The 25,038-nt window shown below is 43.0% G+C and overlaps 1 protein-coding gene across 1 annotated transcript in view; it reads right to left on the bottom strand.

Moving 5' to 3' along the window:
- BTBD11 (BTB (POZ) domain containing 11) overlaps window positions 1-25,038 on the bottom strand; it is a 196,180-nt gene that overhangs the window by 74,205 nt on the left and 96,937 nt on the right. The window contains exon 2 of the mRNA XM_009881989.1: window positions 2,937-3,086. Within this exon, the coding sequence (XP_009880291.1) occupies window positions 2,937-3,086 (150 nt within the window). The remainder of the gene's footprint in view (window positions 1-2,936; window positions 3,087-25,038) is intronic.

Here is a 25,038-nt window from a genome sequence, read left to right as displayed (position 1 = left end):
GAGACTGTGAAGAAACTAAGATTTGAGCTGAAATACAGGTGCTGGGCAGTACACAGGCCCCGTTTGCCAGCTGTTGTCTTCCAGGGGACAGATTTGATTTCCCGGTCTCAAAGCCTCCAGCAGCTCGGCAGCTGGCCAGACCACTGCGTGCGAGGATGCTGAGCAGGACTGAGAGCAGCAGAAGCCTGCCCTTTCCATGGGCATTTGTTAATTCTATTTATTCTCCATACTTGCAATACTTTAATTATTAATGTTGATAAACTATAGGAAATCTCATTCAATTAGAAGTTGGGTTTTTTTTTTTTGATATGAGATAAAATTAAATTCCTTTATTGCAAGATCACTCTTTGCCCTTGTTTTCTCTGCTCTTTTAAAGAGAACAGAAATGAAGTCCTGGCTTCTGGGACACTGCAAGCCAGTGGGACATTGCAGACACATGCCCAGGGACTGCCCGCTCTGCTGGTCCAGCAGGCAAAGCTTCTGTCCTTGCCATTCACTCCTGGTTGCCATCTCCTCCTCCTCTTCGCAAGTGTTATCCTCTCAATTCCCTCCTACCCAGAGAGTCCCCCCTCATCACCTTTACTCATCCCCACAAGAGCAGGGGCTTTTACATACCTAACCCTTCCCTCATACCCCGCTTTCTCCATGCCAGAGCTTGCCATATCTTCTTTCCCCTCCACAATGGCACTTCTAAAGCTTTCCACCCCCCTCGCACCACCATGGCAACAGTAAATCCTCCTTCGCCTACTCCCTCCCCGCCAACACACCCTGATTCCCCAGGTGTTCCCCCCTGGCTTCTGCCCTGCTGCTCAGCGTTTCTGCCCCCACGCTGCGGTTCTCCAGCCTCCCTCCACGGCAGCAGCTTTGCTCTAACCTCTGGGTCACAGCCCCTGCTGATGCCCCAGACAGATACACAAGCACTGAGCAACGAGCAAACCCCCTTGCACCCTCCACCCCTCCCTTTTCCTCGCATTTTAGGATTTTCTCCCAAATCCACAGGGTACTGCCTACCAACATGCCGCACTTCTCTTCACGTTTCACAATCCAGTTGCAAACTCTGCACCGGCACTGCTCCACAGCAAAGACTTCTACCTAGCTGAGCATCAAGGCTTGCAAGCTTTGCCAATTACCACTCCTCCTACTGCATCTTCCCCCGACATGCATCTGCTTGCAGTGGCTGGGGAGGTACCCCCAACGGTTGTCCAGAGGGCTTTCTGGAGGGCTACCAGCATGCTGAAGGTGCCAACCTCTCTCTGACAGCTGCATCTGACTCCCACTGATGCGCTCTGTTCTTTGAGTTGGCCACCCTGAAGAGTGTTTTGCTTGTGTTTGCAGTCAACAGACAGAGAGAGACCAAACTCTATCAACCAAACATTTGAATCTGAGGTAGGACTACTTAGAGATGATAGATGTTTGGAAATCAAATTTAAAAAGGGGGGGGGGGGGGGGGTGGAGTGGGGGTGTTTAAGGAGTCTGTTTTTTTGGGTTGCGTACAGAGGTTCAAAAAAATCCAGAATGGAAAAAAAAAACCCTGAAATATCCACAGATTACTTATTTATTAAAACACAACTATATGTACTTTAAGAAAGAGAGCTGTGTCATGCATAATTTAGTTGGCACAAAGACAGCACTGTTGTGTGTTCCATGCGCGTGAAATAAATAAGCATAAATTACTTAATTTGAATAACACCAAACACCTGATTACAGAGACGGAGTAACACTTCATGCTAAGGCATGTAAGTGCTCTTGGCTTGTTGACATTTCACCAAAGCAGAGAAAAATTAGCAAGCTGAGAACAGAAATTCATTTTGAGGCTTGCAGACAAACATCCATGGTGCATGAACAGCACATGAAGTGAGTCTTGATGATATGATGGAGCTACGGAGGAGACTCCCATCACTACAGAAAGCGCAAGGAAAGCGAACGTTAGATCCCTATACGTGCTCTTTACGATGCCGATAACACAGAATTCAGCAATAAGAACAACAGTAAGCTGGGCCGCCTGTATCTTCATAGATTTTAATCTTTTCCATTTCTCCCCAAAATTTTGCAACAGGTCTGAGGAAAAAAATACTTGACAGTATTTCTGACAGGTCTTAGGAAAAAAATACCTTTTTTGTCTGAATGTTTCTGTTTTCCCACCCGTAGCTTCATACCTCGAACTATACTGTAAAGATGTAATTGGAAGTCTTCTCTCAATAAAAAAAAATAATTAAAAAAGGCACTTCTGACACCATGTGAGATTCCTCATGTGATGTGGAGATAAAATTATTTCCCCCCTACTTGTACTAATGTACTTGTGCTGAAACCAAAGCGTTCAGGTTTTGACAGATATCATAGATTCTCACATTTCTCAGAAAGTGTTTTGAGTAATAGCAAATAATTTATCTTCCAGGTACAAACTCCTCTAATGTAGGTTTGAGTTGTGGTTCTTTCCTCTATAGGAACTAGAGAAGGAAAGGCAGGGTGAAGGACCCTCTGTACCACAGGTGGAACTAGCTCTGCTTTAAATTTGTGAGAATATTTCCTTCACGTATTGCAACCTTCAGCTTTTTGCCTGCCCATCTCAAAACAGGCATCCCAGTCAAAAGAGACAGGACACCAATACGGCAGACATTTCCAAGTCTGGCCAAGCTGTGAGGTGCTCTCAAACGCAATGTAGGAAAGATGAAATAAAGCATCTTTCCTCTTTAAAAATTGAAAGCAGCGTCTGCAAACAAGTCATAGGCATTGCTATGAGACTTCATGAGACTTCTTTCCATCTATGGCTTCAGCTTTCAAACTGGCCTTGGAGCATAAGCATGGCTAGATCAGACCCAGCGTCCCCTTCAACATTATATGTGCCACCTCATCTATCTGCACAACCAGGCAATGCAAGCGGCTTTGCTTTACTCCGAGGACAGAAACCCAAACATTAGGAACAGCCTTGTACTTACTGAGTTCAGCAATGCTCCCCACACGCGTGGCAAGTAAAGACTGCTCGATGGTCCTTAGCTCTGACTGGCTGAACATCTGCACTTCCCCAGGTTTGTTTGACCTTTGCTGCTCTTTGTGAAGGTTCAAGCTGTCCGGCAGGCAGAGAACACCTACATTGGATAAAAAGAAAGAAGTCCAGTGTAATTACAGCCAGTATGGATGACTTTGCTGCCACCACCACATCATTTTTGTCACATTCCAAGACGTAGCCTGTGTGTGTAGAGCTCAAAACCAGTCACCATCTATAACTCAATGTCACAGATGACTTATGCTCTCAGAATTGGCCCTTGTTAGCTCTTCTGAATATCCTCTAGTCACTTATGATGTCACTTAGGGATAATTCTTACAGGGAATTGCCCAAGAGGTCAAGATGTTTCCAAAGAAGCGTCCTAGAAACTACTCCAAACCCATAAAAATCTATTAGAAAACAGTATCTCAGCAACAGAATTCTTACAGATTTGCTTTAAAATTATACATGAGACAGACAATACATCTACAGGATTTTCCTGTAAGTGGAATTCCACTGACAATTGCCAAAACAATGGACAGTGACAAGATGCTCGCAGCGTCATTGATGAGCTCATTGAATTTCTTTTGCAAATACAAATCCTGACAATTGAAGTGCGGGGGCTTCAAAAGCCCATTATGCAGAAGCCCTTACAGCTGTGAATTTTTGTGGGGCAGGACATAAGTAAAGCTACTGACATAACACAATTTACATACATGTTCATTCAGGCACAAAAGTCACTTTCTGCCATGACATCTAAACCCTCAGGCATAGATAGAGGGCACACGTTTATTAATCAAAATCACTGTCATGCTAAAAACCAGAACTTATTTACAAGAGCAAATGCTGCATTACCATCCTTGGGTAACAGACACATGGAAGTCCAGCTTGGAGAGCAAGCTCTCCTCCTTTCCTGTGGTCTATAAACAGCCAGCTATGGCCATGCTTTGCACAGCATCATCTTCCCAGTGCCATTCCCGCTGGGATATACACAGGTTGAGACCTGCTGGAGGCAGTGCAATTGTACCTCTTTATTGTGATTAAACTTCACCTTATCTCCAATTGTGAGATATGCAACAATAACCTTGGAAAAGAAGCCAGACTAGGACATGTATTTTTTCCATTAGCTTTTACTTCTCCTTCCTTTTAAGCATGGAGGAGAGGTTCTGCCCATATGAGCCAAGCAGACTTTACGAAAGACATTAAGGAGGAGTTTTTTTAGTGTTTTTCTTCAGGGGGAAGAACTTATCTAGTTTCCCAGCTCAGTAAATATATGGCATCTAACTCTATTCATCAGTAATTCTACCAATAGGTACAACACTGGAGGTACTGGCAAGAACGGCCACCTTAATCCTGTTTACTTCAGTTATGAAACAGCCCCACAAACATCACTGCATTGGAGCGTTGCAAGACCAGGTAACACACCTGAGAGGGGACGCTTCTTAGCCACCTTGTTAGCTCCACCAAACTGCTTTGGATTCCCTCCTCACATCCATGTCCCCCCTGCAAATAGTTTAGTCTAAAAATTATATTTCTAGCATGGACCCAAACCCACCCATCCTAGGAGGAGAGAGGCGACGCAGGTTCAGTGAGCACGTTCAAAACAAAAAGCGGGGGTATACACCAGGAAAACTGGAACCAGAGGTCTTGTCCACCATGACCATGAGACAGCAACCTAAACCAGTATCACCCTCTACATGCAACAGCAACACCAGAACAAATTCCCTAATAGCCTGTTTGAACATTGGAGATAGAGGAGCAGGAGTAGCCGTAATCCCAGCCCTGGCTCTCGGCCCAGGGTTGTAACAACCACAGTAAAACTGTATGCTTGTCTGGAAGGTCACAAGCGCCTTGGAGAGAAAAAGCAGGACATCTGACACAGCAACAGGGAGGAAAGAATTAAAAGCAGAGAGGTAAAGGATAAAAAGCGACAACGGCTTATCAAACAAGCTCTCCAAATTCTCCTGCCATCGCTCAGTGGCTGACTCGCATAAACACTTGGCACACTGTTCAACATTTATATTCTGGGGATGTACAGAGCATAAGAAGTACCAACACCTGGATTTAAAATGCAGACTTGCCTGCATTTTTTAATAAGTATTCTCTCCTGGAAGTCTCTCTCATTTATTTAGATTATTCTTTATAATTTTAACGGATAGAAATTAAAACAAAATTGGAAGAGTCTTCCCTGCAGAAAACAGATGTTTAAACGATCTAATATTTGAAGAGATTTCTAAAAAGAATAAATAGAGCACAAACAGCTTTATGGCATCTTTAAAAAATGAATATCCAACAAGAAACTATTTTTCCGTGAAAACACACCTTAAGCGTGTGAAAAAATACTGCTTTAAGATCTTTACAAATAAGATTCAAATAGTTTAAAATCATAATACGTAGAGGAGATATTTCTCCAAGTGATTAAAGCAGTGGGATATAGACATTTTATTCTCTACTTTATCTATGCCTCCGTTCCCACAGACGGGCCTTTTCCTTACAAACAGCCCTGATGATTAATTACCCTGTTCTGTAGTGAGGGGAGCGTATTCTTGGGATCTTGGATGAAAAGTACAAATGAAATGCAAAATGCGCCATTGTTAGAAAACTTAACAAATTATAGGATGTGTCACGCCAAAGGGTGTTACTTGGGTTGGAGGTTAGTAAAGACGTGCAATGGCCAAACATCTGATACTTATATGCCAGCTTCAAAACTATAATTGACCACAGCGGGTGACCAGTGGGGTGTTGGAAGATCATTTATAGCTCTCATAATTTTGCTGGATCAGATCTGGTTTTCGCCAGTACAGAGAAAGGAAATTCTACGGCTTGGGCATGCAACTCTGCCAATTTTCTAGCTTCAACTGTTTTCCCCCAAAATGATTAAAGGAAAGTGAATAAAATGCTTTTAAGAAGAAAAACTCGCTCTCTTTATATTGGTGTTTGATGCAAAACTCAAATTTACTGATGAAAAGCTATGGTAGGGAATTGCTCCCCAGCAAGAAGAGAGCACGCCAAACCAAAGAGAAACGGGGGAAAAAGGTAAAAGCTTTGTGATTATAAATATCTTTTTTATAAATAGAAACATTTAAATAACCACCACCAGCTTTCACTGGTTTGGCTACAGTTCAACTTCCTTATTTTAATTCTCTGCCAATTGGTATTATCTGCTTGCTTTTTCAGCTGTGCCTTCAGCCGTACTGTGTTGAACTTGACAAACAGGTGAGGACCTCAAGCTTCCAATGGCCTGAAAAAACAGGACTGTTTCCCCCTTGCTTTTCTGGTTGTTGCTGCTGATGCTATCCGTCATTCCACACCAAAGATTTCTGTGCAGTATCTTCAGAAATCAACAGCAGTATCTGTCTTTTCTCTCAACCGGCACTGTTCAATGTCCTTCCTTTCTGCACGGTTACTCAACCCTGTGCGCTTCTTCACCCATTATTTTATCCTTCTTCTTCCCTCCGATTCATCAGAGTGGAAATTAAGCAGTCAGTTGTTGCCTGATGAATATGGGGCCAGACTCACTCGGTATGCCCCTGGCTGCTCTGTGCCACCCAGCAATGTACAGCAGCCATACGTTGCATCTATGACTGCTGTGAACCACTGGAGCAAGGCGAGACAAGCAAAGCGCTCAAGTGTATTTGGATTTTGTCATCTCTTTCAGTGCTTCCCCTCATCTGTATCTTCCTTGGGGCAGGGATCCATCTAGGACTTGTCTGCAAGGAGACATATTCAGAACGGGTCATACCGAAAATTTAAAGCAATTCAAACTTTGCCCTTGACCTCAGGGTACCCTGCAGTCTGTAGGTAAAAGACTGAGGAGAAACGCAAGAGAAGACATTTTAAAATCAGCAGTATGCCAAAAAAAAAAAAATTAAAAAAAAAAATCACAGTGACAAGCTCCTAATGCTTCCCCTCCCAAATCTCTAGAGAAAAAACAACATCGTAGGGAAAATCCGATGTACAGTTAATACACTCCACATTTTTCCTGCCCTCTGGGCTCAGCTGAAACACGAGCCAGAGCTCAATCCCCACGGACTTAAAAATCCCAAACCAAAGAAGTATTGCACAAAATGACAAAGTGAAGACTGAAGATGCTCAAATTTATAAAAGAAGCAGTCATGCAAAGTCATCTGAAGCCAGGGGTACCTGTTAACTCTATTCTAGCTTCCACATGCACATTCCCACCTCTTGGGCTAGGCTGATGCACAACCCTCCATTACAAGGCAGTTTTTGGCACAAATATACATACATCACTGCATACTCATTTCAGAACTTACTGCAGAGCTGCCCGTGCTGTCCTTGCAGGGTAACAGAAGAAGTGTGCGTGCACTACGGAAACATCCCAAACTCCGTGCCGGGCAGCAACCCCTGCAGAGCTTTGTCCCTACTCCTCAGTGCCTCCCCAGCAAAACTGCCTGAAGGACCTGATGGCCAACAGCAACTCCAACACCAGATGCAGCAGCAATTGTGTGACCTCTTCAGCTTTCAGGGCAGGAGAAATATGGGGTTTGTAGCCCAAATCTCACCTAGATACAGAGGAATCATTAAAAAAAATAATCTAAGCCCCCTCCACTGTTCCTCTATTTAGACAGGTATCTGTACTTGTATATATACCAGCTGTTGCAAAACATTTGATTCCTGAAGAGCTGGCACATACGGTGCCCATACTCCAGGACCGGCAGTCAGACTTCACTTTCTCTCAGGCATAGGAGGCTGCTGGCTTTCCATGGACCACGTATTGCTCTTGGCACCGCACAGCTTTGGCATCGTGCAAAGGCAGATCAAAGGGCAAAGCAGCAAAAAATAAGACAAGCAGTCTTTTATATACCACCATGAATGACTACACAATGTGGAAAGCAAAATGGCAAGTCTGATTATTTGGAATGGGCAGTAAAGTTTGGGGCAAGGCTGTGTTGCATCCTCAAACATCCCATAGTTTGGTCCCAAACCAGCTTTGACACCTAAAGTAGCATTTCCAACTGCGAGTCCACTTCAGGAGAATGAAAATGAGAGAGACAGAACCTAAACTCACAATTCCAGTTATGGCAGGTCCGAAGTTATTGCTCCAACCTTCTTCTCACCTACTGTAAACATGCTTCAGTACCATACACCTCCTATATCTGAAGCTTTTATTTGTTTTTCAAGGAGTTTGAAGACATTTAATAAAGCTATTGCTTGAGTATACAGCAAATTCACCAAGACCAAATGATACCTCAGCTATCACTGAATTCATTTATATATATCTATATTCATCTGTACACAAAGTGACAGACCAAGGCAAGCAAGGAGAAGTCCTCATTGCCTATATTAATGGGTCTGCAATACCTAATATCATCCATGTTTCAAATTCTTTGCCTCCTCCCTCTCCTTTAGTATTCCAATCCCATGGTCTAAACCAAAACAAATTTCCAAAGACATTAAATTAATAAAAATGCCTGCTGGACAATGTGATTCAAATGATCCCTACTGAGCAGAAACCCAACACAAATCTGTTTGTTTTGACTAAAAATATAAGTGCTGTAAAGACTGTAAAATACTTTTTTCACATTTCACCATTTGTTCCTTTTTAGTGCCAGATTTCTTTATATATATTAATTTGGAGTCTGGATAGAAGCATGAAGGTTTTGCTGCTCTCTTAAGTGCTCTTACGTTCAAGAGAAAATAACTCAAAGATAAAGAGGGAGGTCAAAGATACTATCTATTACATCTTAAGCAAATGTACATATCTGGAAAACAGCTTATACTCCCACTGCAAGGAATAGCTGAATCCTACTAAGAGTTTATAGAAATTAAGTGTGCAGGACAGATATCAGGCAAATTGCTGTACAAAACGAGCCTGAAAATGGTGGTTAACCCTGAACAGTCCCCAAAACGTGGTGTTGCATGTTACATTGCTCAAGTAAATGCTGACCTTACCTAGCAGGATTATGTTTAGGAGTAGGAAATCCAGTCAATCATCATAACCTTTTTTTTCCCCCTACACAGGCACATGGGACTATAAGGTCTTTGAGTACAGTCTCCTGCTCTCATTTAAAAAAAAAAAAAAAAAATCATGTGAAGTTCAAGAGCTCACAAAACATCCAATCAAAAAATACCCTTTTTACTCCACAAGCTCATGTACTAAAATATTTCCCAGCACCAGAGAGCTTTCTTGAGATCTACAACATTAAGGCCTACGGGAAAGAAATAAAAGGGACAAAAGTATTGCCAGCTGCCTTTCCAATAGCACTACACGTCACTAGGAGCAAACCCCACACGGCTGGTATTCCAACATGCAGAAGAACTCTCCCAATCCCACACTTGGCACTTGTGGCAACCATGAGTATGTGAGGATGATGCACCATCCAGGTACACACCAGATTTTGAAGCACGGTGTGGGAACACCAGCAACACGAGCTCAGCCTCAATACAAAGGGGGACAAACCACCACGGAGAAGCTCAAACTTGGAAAGAAACTATCGTCTCTGTTGTTTGAAGCAACCTGCACCGTGACTCCTTAGCTCAGCCTGTCAACCTGACCAGCAGGCAGATGGAAAACATCTTGACTTTTCCTTACAGAAATGAGACTATGGGGAAAACCTTAATCCTAATCATATCAGCCAGTGCTTTCAGTTAACAGAGGACCTGGAAAGCATTCAAGGCAAGGAGCGCAAAGTGTCTTCTTTCCACACATTCCAGCCTGGTTAAATAACAGGGAGTGGTTTTGCATGGAGAAAATGCAAAGCACTTGGGAAAGCTAGGTGGTGATATAAAGTTTCCAGAATCTGAGTCCTAAGAGTAGGCAGAGCAGCCCAAATGAGGAAGGGTGGAACAGGCACAGGAATCGGACGCAAGAGACTAAAGGGACACTACTTTGTGTGTCTTTTACACCTACTACCCAAAGACATTAATAAGCATTACCAGCTTTCCACTTAGCCTCAAGATACTGCTGTTAAGCAGGTACAGTCATATTAATGTCCAATTTATAGATGAAGTGAAAATAAAGCGCTAGAGAGCTTAGTAACTAATTCAAGGTGAAATAAAAAATGCCAGAGAAAACCAGGAAAAGAGCACGAGGCCTCTAGTTATGCAGTTTAACCACAAGAGATCACCCTTTCTCTCCTGGAAAAATCAGCAGAAAAGCAAATGAATGGTGCTTAAAAATGAAAGAACTAAGAGCCTAACAAAATCTGCCAGAAATTATCAATGGCAGCAACCATTGATAAATGACAAACAGAAGCTGTACAAACTCTGCAGATTTTGGGTTCTTACCAGCATGAACTTCACTTCCAGAACCACTGCAAAGAACAATCCTCTGAGCTACGCAAGGACAACTTTTTTTTTATTTCATCTGGCCAAGTTTGGAGGTTTTGTCTGAGCAGTTTTTTCTCTGGCTCCTTGCAACTGGAAATTTTAGTAACTGCATATCTGCAGAGCAGTTTTTTTCCAATGACATGTGATCATTCTCAGGGCAGTGTCCCAGCTGAGTTGGATTTGATTTCATCAAAAGCCAGAACGGATGATCATCATCCAAAGCAGAGAGTACCTCTGTGAGATATTAGGGCAGATGTTATAGGAAGACGAGATAATAGAATTATATTACAACATGTGACTGTGACATCTTTTCTCGTAAGGAGTTTCTTAGCACAACACATTCTACTTAATTGGGACGTCCTCCTTATTAGGATCCTTCTAAAGGCAATTGTTTTAGCCTAATGATAATGAGTGGCAATCACTGCTGCTTAAAATGGCATAGAAGTAACAACAATTCAACTAAATTAGGATATATTCTGCTAGCACCAAGCAGTTAAGTGGTGCACAACCAAGTGGAACACAGGATGGATTTGCCTGTTTAGGCTATATATTACAAAACAAAGACGAATCAGAAGATTAGCTCCCACTAAACATAGAAACCAAGCTCCCAAATCACCAGCTAGGGCTTTACATTTATTTTTATTAGGATACAGAGAAAACAAAATCTTCATCCTGCCAAAATCAATTGCAAAACTTCAAAATCCTCAAAACCACCCCAAAAAGGAAACAATTACAAAAACAGTGAAGCAAGCAAGTCCACAAGCAAGAGAAGAAATGGAGATCCATCTCCTTATGCTTATCCCAAGGTCTCTCCCAGTTCCCTAAAGAGGTCCTTGTGGTCTTTGCTGCCAGGCAAGCGGAAGCAGATGCTGCTTACCGACATGCGTCCATGGGCTGGACAGACAACACGTGTGCTGATGGCATAGCGATCTGTGGCTGATGCAACAGCTGTATCCCCCTCCCTTTCCCTAGTGAGGGGACTGATGTGCCCCACATGCCTTCACCTACCTGTGATTTTCATCACCGCTCTCCCTATTGGCCAGGAAGGGGCATTTTATTGACTTCACAACAGGAAAATTGCTCAACGGCACACTGTGCTCAGCCCCGTTATTCCACTGTCACAGTGACCACAAAAGTTTCAGCGCGAGTTGTGATTTTTTTGGCAGAGAGATGTTAGAGCTGACACAGTGCATTTATTTCACGCCGAGTACCCCTCAGTTCGAGATTACCCTGATCTAAGCTATGCTGTCCTGAAACTAGAGATGTGAAGGAGAAAGGTTTTCTATCACACTCTTTGACGGGAGGCATCCAGATACAGAAAAGAAAATTTTAAAAATGCCAGGATCACATTCCTTATCTGCTACATGCAAATAAATATAATACATGCAGCCCTCAGTGCCTCAATATAAGCAAGAAGTTGAGAGGTCGTGGGGAATGTGCAGAAAGAAAAGAGCACGATGAATGTGTTGGCAGTGCCGGCTAGTGAGGAAGCTCGGGGAAATGTGAATGTGACAGTACCCAGTCTACCCGTGACATGCCTCTTGCAGCTACCGGCAAGTACTCAAGATGGCAGACTTATGCCAAGGGGGAAAGGATGCACACTGGTACAAACATGGACCCTGGACATGCACAGGAGTACCAACTCATACAAAAATGGGTTTGGCTAAAAACAGGCACAATCCCCTATTAGACCAAGAGTTCACAGAAGGTCTAAGCCTTTGAGTCACTGAAAGTGACAAAGAACACGTTAACGGGTTTTATTTTATGGGAAAAGGCCTGTCAGCTGATAGCAGCAGGACAAGAGGATTCAGTGATTCATAGCTTAATAGGCTTTCCCAGAGCCTTTAATTTCCTTTATTCATTACCGTCAACCCCCCAAAATGCCCAGCCACGACAGACAACTTCCCCTTCAGCAACTGTGACGTGGGAACGGCCTGAAAGCCCAATGGCAGTGACGCGGCATCTCTCACGACCCAGTCAAAACACGAAAACAAAACACCAGCAGGTAATTAAGCACTATCATATAGTATATGAGCAGCAAGTTTCTTGTAACGGTACTGGTTTGGACTTTTTGAGAAGAAAGACTGAGTATTTCATTTGCAAATGAATAACCCCATGCAAGCACATAATCCCCCATTTTTTCCAGACCTACTATCCAAACAGGCTCCTGTACCAGGTACTGCAGCTATAGTAAAGCGGTACAAAATGCTTAATCCAAAAGAGCATTTTTCCCATCGCTTTCTCTGTATGCCACCACTCCTTTGGCACAGGCACCACGCGCCGGATGCCTTCGAGGGTCGGACGGATCATTTCAAAAACACCAATGGGCTTACATTTCTGAGCGCATTTCTGAGTATTCAGTTGCGCTGAATACTATACAATACACTTGGCAAGGGTATTTTGAATACCTTAAAAAATACCTCCTCTATTTGCTTCAATATTTACAAAGATTAGTGTGCTTTTTGCAAGACAAGGAATTGTTTGCCAAAATTCCTCCTATCACTTTGGAACACCATCAGCTTGTACAAAACCCCATGAATAATACATACTGGAGCAGACACTCAGCACTGAGACTGAGTACAGGGCATTCCCATCTGTCCTGGTATGGAATAAGGGCTGGAATGTCCTGGTTTGAGATAAAAGAGAACCAATCTTCTGTTCAATAATTTTACCTTGCAGCTAAGCCTCTTCTAACTAACTTAACTCTCTGAAACTGTCTGGAATTAACAGCATATTGTGGAGACACTGTTCACTCTCAGAATGATAAAAGCTGATTAGCCCTAACTTATGCCAAGGAATTGTATGCAGAGAAGCTCTTGCTTATACTTACTGCTATAACAACCCAGGGCAGCTAACTTTATTTGTCCCGTTGGAGGGTCAGAAGCAGAAAAGTGTAGAGGGGTCACACCTGTGGTGAGGAGCGGACAGGACAGATGACCCAAAACTGATCAACAGAGTATTCCACGCCATCTGCCTCATGCTCAGCATAAAAGCTGAGGGATCAAAGGGTCAGCTCTCTTTCTTCAGTGGCCGGTGTCTAAGGAGGACTCTGTCTGTTCATCTGCCTTTGATCCCGATACGTGCGTTCTGGAATCCAGACCTGTAATCCAGTTCCTGTCCATCCGTGAGTCCAGTCTGGGACTTTCCCTGTGACTGTCAGTGATGTGATCATCATCCTGGGAGTCTGATATGGTTTTGTATATATTTCATTAATTCCTTTTTATTATTTTATTATTAATATTTCATTAAAGTAGTTTAGTTCCTTCTAAACTCAAGTCTCTTCCTCTCTCTCCCTCCTCTCCTTGGAGAGAGAGGTGTGGGAGAGCATCTGTTGTTCGCCTCAGTGGCCAGTCGGGCCCAAACCATGACACCATCACAGTTACCAACTGCACCCTTCTCATTTCACAGGCAGGGATGGTGACAGCAGCTGGAAACGGGATTGAGATGAGGCACCTGTGGTCTGTGGAGCAACCACTGCCTTTGCGCTTGGGAGCCAGTTATGTATGCAAAAGCTTATGCAAACTGTACCTACAGGCATAAGGATGGTTTGCAATTCAAACTGGTGAAACACCTGACCTTACAAGGGCAGGGTGACCGGTTGATGGGAGAACGACACCCCTTTCTGCAGAGCTGGGTGCTTGCCGTTTGCTTTGTAAGTCACCTTCCACGAACGCCCAAGCCTTCAAAAAGCAGCTAAAACCATCACCGCCCTTTGACTTTGAACAACTAAATCATCAGCCCCAAAGACTTCTGGGAAGGCACTAGGGTATGTGACTGAATAAAATAAATAAAAAATAAATATAATTAGTAAAGTCTGCAGTCGGAAGGGCATTAAACCTGAACACACATGACATGTAGGGGCTGCAATGAAGCCCCTGAGCCTACGGACACATGCGAACAACACTGTACCACTGCTGCATGTTGCCATGCTCCAGCAGGGAAATGCAGGTGGCTCTGGCAGAACTCTTGCTGACTTTGTAAGGGTCGGGATTTCACCCCCGAGCAATGAGTTTTGGGTAAACCAGCGTGTGTGCAGCCTGCAGTAAAGGTTAAGTAATTAGAATTTCCTTTCAACTGCTTGCACAGATGAATATCAGATTAGCCACTCCACCCTCACCATGAAAGCCCACGCTTAATGAAAGTAAAGAATGATAAGATGTTTTAGGAACAGGAGCTGCTATTTACTGGCTTTAGGGCAGTATCCCATCACCCTGAGCATTTACCACGCTTCCTCCCACCCTGCTAAGGATGGCACTGAGCAAACGGATTATCACAGCAGGATAAAAAACACCTATCCTTGAAGGTATATGGTACAGGACTACGGTGATCTCCACAGCCCTCTGCAATTCCCCCTCCCCATCCCCCAAACCAGGCTTGCCACATCATTTGGGGTATTCCTAGCAGGCGAGACATTCTCACCTGCGACCATCTGAGCTCGGGTACCAGTGGTTGTGACCTGCGCGGGACTAAGGTAGCCAGCTCCCACCCTCAGTAAAAGAGTAACCCTCTGCCTTCAGCATGTGCTTCAAGGGGTTTTTGCCACATATTTAAAGCCAAATATTCACCTAAGAATTTCACTGACTGGAAACCCTGGATGCCAGCCAGATGACAGTCCTTTCTAAAAGTAACCTTTACGTTCTTCAAAAATTCCACTTAGCTTACTAAACAGAAATACCTTGTTAATGGCATATATTCACCATCCAGACCTTTGATATAGACACCTACAACAATAAGTCAGCTCTGACCAGTAAAGGTAAACCTATATACATATATATATATATATATGGTAAAATCATTACAGACAATGAAAAAAATTTACAAGAGACATTAGACTATGTTGCTAGCATACTTTTATGACCGCTTGCCCTACAGATTGGCTGGCTGAACCCATTTCAAATAGCTCAGGTTTTACAGAGCTCATGGACACCCTATTCCCCACCCAGCTATAATACAAACTGTGTTCAGGTGCCTGAGCTCATTACATGGCTACCAGTTTAACTGAAAAAAGACTTTTAAAAAATATTTTACAGAGTTTTAGCACTTTTTTTCAATCCCTGTATCTATTTGTACATTCTGAATTTTATCATACCAAGATACACAGTTTTATTCCTAAAATATCTCATTTATTTTCTGAAAATTGTGCCCTCTATTACTTTTTCCAGACAAATGGCTGTGCATTTATTCTCAGAGTGGTTAAAGGTCAAGCCCAGATTTCATTTATGCATAATCTTCAGATTTGAACTTCTGCGTTATTAATCTCCTCCACTGTTTCACCTAGACATTCACACACAGATAAATAAACACCAAAAACCCTATAGTAAAGGAATATGATAATTTCTACATCAGACCCTTCACCAGTGCACTGAACGAGACAGTAGTTAATGAATAAACAGATGCTCGCTATTTTATCTTTCTGGTTCAGTATGGTCTTTGGCATGACTCTGACGTGACCACATCTTATCCATCCTCTGCTTCGAGGAAAGCATGATGTTGTTCCCTGTGGGCTCACCTCTTCCCACAAGTGTCCTGGCGGGGACAGAAAGGCATCACTGACAGTGACTCGACCATCCCACGCCACTACTTCACCAGCCCTTCCCCAATACTCAAGCACCAAAACTAGGGCAGGGAACAAACCACAGAGCAGATTTCTCCCCCACAGATTTGGTCTTGGAAATGGCTGAGCCAACTCAGCTGAATTTAAAAAAAAAGAAAAAATAAAAAAGAAAAAAAAAAGAAAAAATAAATAAATCATTTTTGGGGAAGCATCTGCCCTAGAAAAAGCTAAATGCTGTTGGAACATATCAGAAGCAACTGAAATCGGGGACATATAACAATCATCAGCAGGTAGCCGTGACCGTAGGCCATGCTAACTGCCTCACCAACTACATCTCATCTGCTGGCTTTATTTGGCCTTTTCTCTTTTAAGCAGACTGAAAGAAACCAAATGGTATTTGGAAACTTCCAGGCATGGCTTCAGTGGGTCAGCACTACATAACCGTTAAGCTGACTAAGCAGCAATATACGCCATGAAGGACATAGAAATAGAATATAAATCTTGGAAATTGCTTCAGGTCAAAACCCCAGATAAAAAAGAACCCTCAAATAATAAACCGATACAAAGCAAACTCTTCATCATACTCCATTTTCCCAACAGTCAAATAAACTCAATTACTGTCACTCAGACACAGTACCCGAACAGCCGCCTGTGCATGACAACATGTCTTCCCTCATTTTACTTCCATACAGACCTCCATTTCATTTTTCACCAGCTGTGCTCGTGATACCTACCCGCTCTCGGTGTCCTTGGAATCCATTCCTCAGCATCTTCTCCAGGGCTACAAGAGAGATGCCCCGTCCTTTTACTATGAACAACATCTTATACCTGCAATAAAACCAATCCCGTGGTTCAGCCTACAAGTCCTCGCTGGAGGTGGGTACAGCTCCTAAACTAAGTAAAGTTATACTCATTCAAAGAGCATTCACAGAATTCACAGAATTCACAGAATGGTTAGGGTTGGAAGGGACCTTTGGAGATCATCTAGTCCAACCCCCCTGCCAGAGCAGGGTCACCATTCCCTGCGGTTAAGCACAAAAAATGCTCACTGGTTTAGATTTCTTAATATTAACAATGATATGAATCACAGGGAATTATAACAGAATCACAAAGTTCCTAATATTTGGAAAAGACACAGATTTAACAAGAACTACTATTCTGTAGCATAAAAACACACCATGAAATGGTAATTGCAATGCAGAACACTGCAAGACCTACAGGAATTGTCTCAGCTGCATGTCATGAGGAAAATGAACAAAAATAGACTAAATTTCTAGTTCAAAAATAAAATAAATTTGTAATTAATTATTTTAATTCTATTCTAGTGAAAAGGCAGAACTCTGCAATTTAAATCATTTGTAGATTCGTGGCCTCCAGCCATGAGCAGACAACATGCTACCATTGACCCTGGCCACAGGGACTGCTACAACAGGCCAAGAGTGGTCTATGAGCTTCGTTAAGAAATTTAAATAGGGTTCATATACATATATATACACACACACACAATGTGAAATTAAAGTAGGCATTTGCATGCACCAGACTTCCCAGAGAGTACCCTCTGCTGGAGAACTGTCACTTGACTGAGCTCGTTTGCCCAGAAATATGTAATCAAGAAAGTAATTCTTAACTTGCCACTAAGCGTCTGAATACGCATTGGACTTGGCTGTGCAGATGCAGGCCTGTAGGGCCACCTCAACATGTACCCCTCTTGGTGGAGTCACCAACAGCCAACATGCAAAAAAATGAGTTATGTTGCCTGTCCCCTGCTTATCTATGCATTTGTTTCATCTCAAGAGTTAACAGGTAATAGGACGTCACTCTTCTCCTAAAAGCATCTGTTTTCGTGCGAGGGCTAAGCCACACCACACTGCTGAGGATGTTGCCGTACCGGTATCTGACAGCTCCTGACCATCACCGACACATCAGCAAGAAAGTACCGTATTAAGTAAGCAGATGCAATGTCTCTCATTGCTGTGGTCTTTTAAACTAAATTTTAGTGCACTCAGGAACAAAAATATACTGTCTAACTACAGACTATTCATAGGCAGAGCTAAACTCTTCATTTAAATGGGAGACAATATCATTTTCTCTTGCACCGTTATATATATAAGTTGCACAGACACAATATTTGAAAGACACGTTGCACGTGGGTCATCTTTTCTGACACGAGGTTTGCATAATCATAGAATCATAGAATGGTTTAGGTTGGAAAGGACCTTGAAGATCATCGAGTTCCAGCCCCCCTGCCATGGGCAGAGACACCTCCCACTAGACCAGAATGAAGACAGAATTCTTCTGGCCCAAATTCCTAATGTTAACCATGTCTCGAGGTGACTAACAATGGATTTAGTGGACACTCAAAATGAGTTGTTGAGTAAGAAAGTTGCTTTTTACCCTGGCAGATGTGGAAGTAACCTCCCTTATCCTCTTCTCCTGCAGTGGAAGGGCATAGTACAGTAATGGCAATATTCCAAAATATGCAGGTCACCACGAACACGGGTGCAGTGGGCAAAGTCTTCAGTATGAGAACTGAAAGACCACATTTAATGAAGCCGAATTTTGACAAAAGAGGTGAGCTGCTTTTTTTTTTTTTTTTTTTTTGGCATGTGGAAATTGTTATTCTTGGTATTTCCAGAGCACAGCAAAGCACTAAAGCTTTATCATTTAATATATCTGTAAGCTTCTTCCTCAGACAGTTTCATCTTTGTTCAGCGCTCAGGTGGTATTCTTTGTCTACTAAACATAGGTGGGGAATTTGACACATTTTTATTTAGCTTCTGAAATCAATTGTGTGTGTACTCGTCACCAGTACTGATTTATCATATGATCATGGGCTCTTTCCCCACCTCTGCTTAAATAGCCACTACTTGAAATACTGAATTCACAATGAACTGACAAAAAAAAAATGATTTAAAAGGATGAGTATAACAATCATGGCAAAAGCAATGACAACGTGACAATCTGAAAAACTTTGAAACCAGTTCTCAAAATTACAAACATTAGGAATTCAGGTTTTACCCTCCATTCGACCCCACAAACATCAAAAATTCTACCCGTTCACATTCAAGGATCCCCAAGTAACCTTGACATTTCCCCGATCATGAAATGGAGGGGTTAACTGGACACGGTTTTCTTCTTCAGATAGAGCCGGAAAGAGGAACTGGAAACTGTCCTTCAGTTTTGGTTATGGACTGATCGTAAGTCTGCCACTTGTAAAGTCCACCCATTGGAGTTTCTAAGCAAAAGAAATGCTTCAGAAAGGATCTGATTCAGAAAGGGCAAGTCCAGCAGCATGGCTTTCCCCAGCACACTCCGAGATGGGGAAACAAGATGCAAATACAGACAGACTGCCCTGAACTGGTTTCTCAGGATCTCCAGCCTTGCGAGATAGCGCTTCCAACTCTAAGGAGAAAAATACTAAAATATTTTTGGGATGACTACAGAATCATGGGAAATATGCAGGATGAAGCAATGGCTTTCATGTACAAGTAGAAGTATGATTAAAACGTCCTTAGGCACATAACTCAAGAGTCAGCACAGACGAATATGATGTAGACGAGAGATAAGGAGCTCATGGACTGTCTTTTCCATAGGACATACAAGATTAATGCAAGCAGCTATAGAGAAGGAAAACAATAAAAACATAAATGATGGAAAATAATCCTCACACTAAGCCCCTTTGCATGCTTTTGGGGAATGAACTGATGGCTGAGTGTGCGATAAAATTCATGTGATCTACCATCCTCGTACTTTTTATGAGTTAAAAGTAACTGACTGGTGTGCATGGCAGCAACGTATGACGACAGCTCTGCTCAAGCAAACACCAGTTTGTATTCAATTTTAACTGTACAGCAAACCTTAATTTAGGTGCTTCAAAAGCAGACTGAACAAGGAATTACTCTGAAGCAAAGCAAGGAGAGGCATGCAATACTAACGCTAAGAAAGATTATGCATCTTGGGGGCAGCTAGAACATGCAGGTCTTCATCCAAAGAAGACAACGTCCAGGACAACAACCAAGACAATGTCTTGTCCAAAGAGAAAAAATATATTATTAGGGACGAACATAGACTAGGTGGAAACAAACACATTTTTGTCACCTCTCAGGTGACAGGTCAGGGGCAGGTCATCTACCAATCATGACGCCTTCAGGGCCTAGCAAGCCCCAACTCGTGCAGCACATCGTCTCAGCCACCCAGGCTGCTGCAAGCACCTAAGCCACCACACTTCCCCCAGAACTTACTGCCCCATGGTGTTCCAACACTTTGCAGTTCCGGTACAAGGCGCCTGGATAATAATATTTACTTATTTGGCTAATACCCTGTTTAAATATCAAATCCAGAGGCCCGTGCCACACACTGGAAATGCTGCCGCCAAGCTGAGTGGACCGGGGATGTCTGTATGTGGAAGGTGACTCCCGTAGGCACGCAAAATGCCTGCTGTGCTGGGGCTCGGCTGGTGGCAAACACCAATGAGCTGGCCGCCTGTGGAAATCCTGTTCCAGCAACAGCTCCCCACTGGTATGTCTGTGTATGTGCCAACACCCGCTTTTTATTCAGTTCCCTCCATTGGTTTATTTTGGCCACCAACCAAATCTCCACATGCTGTAGCCTACAGCCGGGAATCTGCCAGGGCGGCAGGGGGAACAAGGCAGGGGTTGATGGTACAGCCACATCGCTGTTGGCCAGAAAGCGGGGAAACCAGTGCCACTGCCAAGCTGGGCTGGCTCCTCATTGCTTCAGGAGGGCTCTGCAGTGACCATAACCTGTGAGAACAGAGTGACCTCCTTCATCCTGCCGAGGGGTGTACGTGACATCTGTAGGTGCTGTGGTTTGCAGGCTGTGGTTGCAGGCAGGCAGGCACGGAAACGGGCTCGGTTTTTCGCTCGTGTAGCTGTGCGCGCCGGTGAGCATCCTCAGGCTTTGAAGAGCCATCAGCGCAGACCAGCCCTGCGCCGGCAGGGGGTTTGTAACGCGCATTGCTGGGTTTACTTTATCACCAACAGACCAAATGCTACTGCAGATGACTCCCATAAAATGAGATACATTGCTGTAATAAAGGAAACAATATTTACCAAGATACTTAGAACTTTATTTTCAATATATATCTTCAAAGCAATTAACTAATATTAGAGCATTAATTTTCCTCAGGCCTCTGTGACTCCAGCGGGTACGGTTAGGCCTCTCTCAGTTTACACAATTAAGGTATAATGCTTCAAATCTGCTGCCTTGAATGGAAGCAGAGGTACTGGTACCTGCAATGAAACCAGAGCTTGGAGGTCTAAATCCACCAGCCCAAACCCCCTTCTCTGTAAGAAGTGAAAGAGTCAGCAGCAGAGTAAAGCTGGGTGCGAGACGCTGGCTGGGTGAATCCAGCAACATGAGGCTCACCGCCACAACCACCGAGAACATGCAGCGCGAACGATGCACCCAGTAAACACTTTAACACGTAAATTCAATGAAGGTTCATTAAAGAAGCAATGTTCTAATTTGATGCCACGCAAACTGGTTTCACCCCAATGTACGTACGCTGACACTGGGGGCACTGCCCCTTATTTACACCGCTGATGGTCCCAAATCAGCCCTAATTATGAGCCCAAGACACTCTTCATGATGAAGAATGAGGGATATCTAGAGGATCGTGCTGCACAGGAGCAGCGGGGTAGGAAGAGGAGCTTTGCTCCCACAGGTAACGTACCCCTTGTCCAGGTCCAAGGATCTTCTGCAGCAAGCACAAGCTGCCCATCGCATACCTCCAAAATGAGCTGGCATCCAGGACTCCCACGTCCAGTCTGCCATGGACACCTACTTGGCCTCCAGCAAGCCCACAGACCTGCGCATGCCCAACTCTGTAAAGCTGGTGATGCTGTGGAGGCTTCTTTCAGTAATATTTGGAAAGCACCTTGAGAAGCACTACGCTACATAAATGGCTCCCCCAGTAGTTTGTTTATCAACAAACCAATTCTCAAAAGAAACAGCAAAAATGGAAAATGGGAGCTTCATGGTGGGTTATTTAAACGCGTGCAGACGACTTGGCCTTAGTAGCAGAAGGCCACGCGCTCTTCTCCTTGAGTGTATTTCAAAGACAACTCCACTTTGCAGAGGTGAAAATGAAGTGCTCTTAAAAAAAAATATTCCCCTCACCCAACGCTGTGGACTTTAATAAATCCAGATGTCTAATATTTCAATTCTTAAAACTGTGCCTAGTTAAAAAAAGAAAAGTCAAAAGAAAAATGCAAGGAGGAAAGCACACTTTATATTCATTAAAAACCTCAGTGAACTGCACAGCCTACCTGGGAGAGCTGAAGGAAAGGAATGAAAAAATAAAAATACAAAGTAGAGGCATTGCAAATCATAGAGAGCAAATATTCAAGGGCAGTGAAATGTTATGAAGTAGCTTTGTAGAACGGTTTAACAGTCTCAAAGATACTTTTAAACATTTCATTATTGGGAAATCCAAATGTAAAAAGATCCCAAAATTGGCTTAAAAATAAATACATTTTTATGAGTAAAACTGGAGTTCTTTCATTTGCTGCTTAGTTTCTACAGCTTTCAAGACACACTCTGCTCTAGTCATGTTGTCAAACTTGTCTCTTCAAACAAGAAAAACAGAAATTACATTTTCCTGCATGTCAGAGAAGTTCTGAAGAAAACCCAGCATCCCAAGAGCTAGGGCTTTAGGAAAACCATCACAGACCTTTACTGACCACATCAGCCTTGGTTCTTAACTGGATCCTCACTGGTATCTCAGCCATTCAGTCTGAGATTTTTAGTAGCACCTTTCATAGATTTACAGGCAATAAATCTATCAAAGCCTCCTGCTTATCATTTTTTCCCCACAAAAGATGAAAGAAAAAGAAGAATGCCAAAGAAAAGCTCGTGGTGTTTGCCAGGGAAAGGGAAGACAATGAAAATAATTCAGCACTAGGAAAAAAGAATTTGTATTGACAGAGTTTATAAAAACATGAAATAATACAAATATAACTCATGCAACAGTCCCAGACCAAGAGATCATTTTTTTGTAAGCTGTCCTTGTGACCTTATTATTATTTCTTAAATCACTCCAACACTTTGAGCTTTGCTGGTATTAACACAGAGAAACCCCTGCAGGTTTGGGGACCAGAGGTGCAGCCACCAGTGCTGCAGGCCAAAGGCTGGGGCACAGTCCCACCACCCCTCACTGCTGGAGCTGGCTGGTGGGACTGGCAAGCCCAAGTGCTTTGCAGAACAAAGTAACCCCTTGTCAAGGTCATGCTTTGAATGCAAACATGCCACAAGGAACTTAATAGAAATTAATGACTGTGTAAAACACGGCGATTTCAAATTTAATATATACGGCATCATGATTTGAAAACGGGCTTGGATGTCACAGCATTTCCTTGGTTTCAGCTTTTTCTAAAGATGTAAAAGCTCTCATTCTTAAGAGAAAGTTTAATGAAAACGCTAAGAGACAGTGATAAATGACTTTAACCTGACCACTGATTTAGCAGAATATTCTTAACCAGATGAAGCCCGTAGGAAACAGGTTTCAGACAAGGCAAAACTCATACCAATTTTATCGTCAGCACAATAAAGATCAAAGATGGTGGGACATTTTTATTTGGCAACTCATCTGCTTTTTGGTTTTTAAAATCCTACCACAAAAATAATGTACCAGATCAAGCTCTCCATTACTACAGTGAAAAATGAGGAGTAACGCCACTGAGACTACCCCTGAGCAAAACACTCGGGAAAATCTAGTCCCTTCTCTCCTTCTCTTTTGGGTATAACTAGATCTCACGAGCAGCTTGCTAACTGCTCAATTCCAAAATCCCAACGGGAAGCAGTGGATGCTGAGGAAGCCATCCGGAAGGTGCGCAGCCCATCCAAACAAGACCTCTTGCTCTACGGCAGAACGCACTTATCTCTGCAAAGCCTTTGTTTAACCACCCCAGCTGAAAACACATGCGGATGACAAGCATTTACAAGTAATTTAACCTAAAAATCGTCATGGGGTTTGTTAGTCTTTGCTGGAAACAACATTTGGCAGCCATACCCAGCTTGAGCAGCCTCAGCGACGGGCACTCCCGATAACACGAAAACGGAGGCTGGCAACATTTTGCATGGCAAGCTTTCACGCAGTTTGTTGGTGATTTTTTCAGAGATGCTTTTCTCTGTCACTCTGTGCAAACTTTACATCAAGTTTTGTTTAGTGAAGTCAAGGAACTTATTTCAGTAAAAAACATGAAAGAAAAATACCTGTGAAAATCCGAAAGAGGAAGGGAGTGAATAATTTGACCTGAAAGCTCATGTGTTCACCAGATTTTCACTGTAAGACTAATCACTGAAGAAAGCACCGAATGGCAAAATTCACTCATCATAAACTTCAGAGATTTCAAGAAAGCACTTGACAGACTCCATCACTATTCACTCTGGAACATCTTGAAGTGTTAGGCTTGCCAACAAAAATAATTACATCATCAAGCCTTTATACCAAGCTGCAGCTTGAACACTTAAAGCAAATACAGATTTAAGTACAGGGTTCAACATAAAGGCTGGTGTCAGATCAGCAAGAATTCGCTCATTTCTTTAGCTGGGCACTGCAATCAACTTCACTGCGAAAACAAACATAAATGTAACAATATACAGTTTAACAACAGTCCCCTTCAAAATCCAGCCATTGCTGATATCCCCAAGTCTTCCAAGTGTATCCTACACAACACGCAAGACTAATAAAGGCCAACAGTTGGATCGAGCACTGGAGGAAGATGCAAGTTAGCAGCCTGCTACAGAGGAAAAAATGTAATTAAAACACAACTTCCATCTTAGAAGTGATGCAGTTTGTACAGTAATTGGCCGTAATTCACAGTCAACTGGGATAATCTCATCAACTGAAAAGAGGGTATTTGTGCTGAGCATCTTAAATAGGATTCACCCATTTTAAAAAAATTATCTACAGCTCAAACTCTTGAAGACTACAAGTCTTCAACTCAAAATGTTATTCCTGCCTTGATATAGACAAAAAGCTGTAAAAACTGTGAAGGGTACAGCCAGACAAACACTGTTAGAAGCGATCGTATCAGAAAATCCTGGGTACAGAATCATAGAATGGTTTGGGTTGGAAAGGACTTTAATGATCATCTAGTTCCAACCCCCCTGCCGTGGGCAGGGACACCTCCCACTAGACCAGGTTGCTCAAAGCCCCATCCAACCTGGCCCGGAACACTTCCAGGGA

The sequence above is a fragment of the Charadrius vociferus genome, unplaced genomic scaffold, assembly GCF_000708025.1.
Source record: "Charadrius vociferus isolate BGI_N301 unplaced genomic scaffold, ASM70802v2 scaffold883, whole genome shotgun sequence".
NCBI lineage: Eukaryota > Metazoa > Chordata > Aves > Charadriiformes > Charadriidae > Charadrius > Charadrius vociferus.
This window is presented reverse-complemented; position numbering and strand designations above follow the sequence as displayed.